Source organism: Nicotiana tabacum, chromosome 17 (assembly GCF_000715075.1).
Source record: "Nicotiana tabacum cultivar K326 chromosome 17, ASM71507v2, whole genome shotgun sequence".
Taxonomy (NCBI): domain Eukaryota; kingdom Viridiplantae; phylum Streptophyta; class Magnoliopsida; order Solanales; family Solanaceae; genus Nicotiana; species Nicotiana tabacum.
In genome coordinates, this window is record NC_134096.1 from 129,748,615 (window position 1) to 129,752,803 (window position 4,189).

Below are 4,189 nucleotides of genomic sequence, written 5' to 3' on the forward strand. Positions count from 1 at the left end.
TTTCTTGGACAGGTAGCTTTATGTGTGCTTACTTGTATTTAGCTTTTTATGCCTGATCGTGTTTATATTTATTTAAATCTTGCAGAACCTCCATCGGGTGGAGTTATGTTTTCTCCCTTCCTCTCACATCCCCCACAACCAAAAAAATATCAACTGCATTATGATATTACAATATTTCAGTTGTTGTTCGGTTTGGGCGGTTGCGTTCACTTTCTTGGATTTTTTGCTTTATATTATTTGTTTCTTTCTCTCTTCAGTTGCTAGTATTACATTGATTATCAATTTGTTTCTCCTTTAGAATATGAATCTGTTATTATTTTTGGTATTTCAATTGTTTTAGCGGAGGAAAGAATTCACTTTATTATAAAGATATAATTCTTTTTTTTCTTGTGACTTCTTGTACAACATTCCTGAAGGAAGCGATGTCAATTACTGGGAGTGAAAAGCTTGACTTGTGGAGAGTTGGTTTTATAAGATTTAGTCTAGAAGTTGAGAAAAATTAATTCGAATTAGGAGTGATCTTAAAGTACTTACACATTGATATTACTATCTTTTATTATTTAGTTACATTTGAGTTTTACGTGAGAACAAATCATTTGATTTGACATTATCTATCTTGTACTAAGTACGTTTTATATTGCTACTTTGTTCTTTGGTTAACTTAAGGAAAAAGATATTTGCTTTACATTTATTTCATGTTTGTTATAAAAGTTGATATTTGTGAATGTAAATGTGTTCATGATGAAAATAAACAAAGCATTATTATTTACATTCTAAAAAATATGATACCGACATTAATTTAAATGTCAAACATTTAATGCGACATTTTACTATGTCATAAAAGATATGTCACTAATTTTTTTAATGACATTCACATAAAGTGGAAACGACATTTTATATATGTTGTGAATTTTCTTAGTGGCATTTACCAATATGTCGGAAATTTCAATACGACATTTTATGATGATCATACGTAAATGTCGTATTTTTTTAGTAAAATTAATCTAATTGTCGAAAATTTTAAGTGACATTTCCTATATGTTGTAAACTAAATATCGTAACATTCTTACCGATATTTACCTAAATATCGTAAATTAAATGTCATAAATTTCTTATTGATATTTACCTAAATGTTGCAAAGTGTCGTAAATTTCTTATAGACATTTACCTAAATATCGTAAAATAAGTGTCATAATTTCTTATTTACATTTACCTAAATATCGTACAGTAAGTGTCATAATTTCTTACCGATATTTACCTAAATGTCGGAAAATTACCGACATTGAAATTAACGACATTTGATGCAAATGTAAATTAAATGTCGGTAAATAAATTTGTGACATTTAAACAGCTTAATGCGACATTTATTAAATGTCGTCATATCTCCACTTTCTTGTAGTGTACGTTGTCGATGTTGCTCAGACCATTTGTCGTTTCTTCCAAGTTAGATGAATTTTGAGATTCTGAACTTGATTTTGAAAGTTTGAAAGATGCTTTAGGATAATCTATTAAAATTTAAGTTGAATTATAAATTAAAATATCTATTTGAGAATCCCGAATAATTGAGTACACTTATAAAATAAAACTATTTTAAGAAGTTCTAACAAAAAAGTAAAAGAATTAAAGAATAAAAAAGTAACAAAATAACTTAATTGACCCCAAGATTAAAAAAGAAACAACAAAAGTAAAAGTGTGTAAAGCCGCTGAATGAAACAATCTCCAACGAATGTTCTATCCCTCGATCTTTCGTAAAGAAATCAAGCGCTATACCAACTGGCCAAGAAGCGCTTGATTGCAAATGATGTCACACTTAATGATTTTTGTAGCTTATATAGTACTTTGCAGATTATTTATATATACATTTAACAAAAATTTACGACGACCGCTTCACTCTTACTAGATCCGCCCATGTATGCATGCATGCTGAACTAAACTTTGCGCCTACAAGAAAATAAATTTTTATACCACGTGATCCTAGGGTTTGAAACTTATAAGCTTCTTTTCTCCCAAGCCAGAACTATAAATAGAAGTTCTTTTGTTTCCAATTTCACCATCAAACTTTGCAACAAGAAAACATGACTAGTTTCAACAAGTTAACAATCTTTCTCTTTTTTTCAATTTGCCTTTTATCATCATGTGTTCCCTCAGCAAGTACTCATGATCACTTTGTTGAATGCCTTTCTCACAAAACTATGAACTCAAGTTCAATGTCACAAGTCATCTACGCACCTACAAACCCATCATATTCTACCATTTTGAACTCTTTTGAGAATAATCTTAGGATAAGCTCCGACGTCAAACCATCAATTATTGTCACTCCTTTGGACGAATCTCAAATCCAGGCAGTTATACATTGTTCCAAGAAACATGGCATACAAATCAGAATTAGAAGTGGTGGACATGACTATGAGGGCCTTTCTTACATTTCTGAAACCCCTTTTGTCATCATTGATCTTAGAAACCTAAGATCAATCTCCATTGATACCGAAAACAAGACTGCTTGGATTCAAGCTGGCGCGACCTTAGGGGAAGTTTACTATAGAATCGCCGAGAAAAGTAAAACATTGGCCTTTGTTGCCGGGGTTTGCCCTACTGTTGGTGTTGGAGGACACTTTAGTGGCGGAGGCTATGGAATGATGTCTCGAAAATTTGGTACTGCTGCAGACAACATTATTGATGCTAAGCTAATCGATGCCAATGGAAGAATATTGGATAAAAAAACAATGGGGGAAGATCTCTTTTGGGCTATTAGAGGAGGTGGAGGGACTAGCTTTGGCCTCATTATTTCATGGAAGGTGAAATTACTTGATATTCCAGAAAAGGTGACGGTCTTCAACGTGAGACGAACATTAGAACAAAATGCAACTCAACTTGTCTACAAATGGCAACATATCGCGGACAAAGTTGATGACAATCTCCTCCTCAGACTCTTCCTAAGCAGGAGTGAATCTCCATTTCGGCGTGGGCAAAGGACTGTCCACGCCTCTTTCACTACCATGTTCGTTGGAGGAGTCGATGAACTCCTCCACGAAATGCAAAAGAGCTTCCACGAACTAGGGTTGGCAAAAGAAGATTGCATTGAGATGAGTTGGATAGAATCTATACTCTATTTTTTTGGTTTCCCAAGGGGCACATCACTTGACGTGTTACTAAACAGAAATATCACAGATAAAAAGGGATACTTCAAACGAAAATCAGATTATGTCCAACAACCAATTTCTATAAATGGTCTCAAAGGTATATGGAAACTGTTCAACCTAGTAGATGAAAACTTAGCCGAATTACAATTCAGTCCTTACGGAGGAAAGTTGAATGACTTGTCAGAATCTGAAACCCCTTTCCCACATAGAGCTGGAAATATATTCTCAATCCATTATGAGGTGATTTGGGAAAAAATGGAAAGTTCTAAAAAACATATAGCTTGGATTCAGAAGCTTTATAGATACATGGCTAAGTATGTTTCAAAATCTCCAAGAGCTGCCTATTTCAACTACAGAGATCTTGACTTGGGAGTGAACAACAAAGGAAACACAAGCTATGCACAAGCAAAAATCTGGGGAGAGAAATATTTCAAGAACAATTTTGATAGATTGGTACAAGTGAAGACTAAAGTTGATCCAACAAACTTCTTTAGGAATGAACAAAGTATTCCTCCTCTATCATCTTAATTAAGCTTAGTGGTAATTTATGCAGTCTGCAAAGCCATCATACCGTTCTCTTATGTACTAAAACTAATAGTGAAAAATAAATGGAGCCATGATGTTCCAAAAAAAAAAAACAATTATGTAACTATTTTTCGAATCATGATTAATACATTTTATATTAAATGTTTTCATTTTAGGATTTGTGAACTTGGACATACATATGTATTAATTTGTCACGACCCAAACTAACCCTGTCGTGATGGCGCCTATCGTGGAACTAGGCAAGCCGACTCATTTTCAAAACAAACCGATATTTTTATTTCAAGGATAAATTCCAAGGCCATTAACATAAAAATCTTCGTAACGGAGTTCAAATCAAAATAAAAGTGCGGAAAGAAAAGCCCGACATCGGGGTGTCACTAGTCATTAGCATCTACTACAATTTGTCTAATAATATCAAGGCTAACTCAGCCTGGAAAATAGCTAAATACAACTAGAGGAAGATAAGAGGGAGAAGAGCAGGGGCTGCGATCGCCAAGCAGCTA

The 4,189-nt window shown here is 33.6% G+C and overlaps 1 protein-coding gene across 1 annotated transcript; it reads left to right on the forward strand.

The window, feature by feature from the left end:
• Window positions 1-2,073: 2,073 nt before the first annotated feature.
• On the forward strand, window positions 2,074-3,772 carry LOC142171447 (tetrahydroberberine oxidase-like). The gene has a single exon (XM_075233805.1). The coding sequence runs from the start codon at window positions 2,076-2,078 to the stop codon at window positions 3,666-3,668; it is 1,593 nt and encodes a 530-aa protein (XP_075089906.1). The 5' UTR covers window positions 2,074-2,075; the 3' UTR covers window positions 3,669-3,772.
• The last annotated feature ends 417 nt before the right edge of the window (window positions 3,773-4,189 follow it).

Bases quoted from the DNA above. Each gene is read 5' to 3' on its own strand.
- LOC142171447 (XM_075233805.1), top strand. From the start codon at position 2,076: ATGACTAGTTTCAACAAGTTAACAATCTTTCTCTTTTTTTCAATTTGC.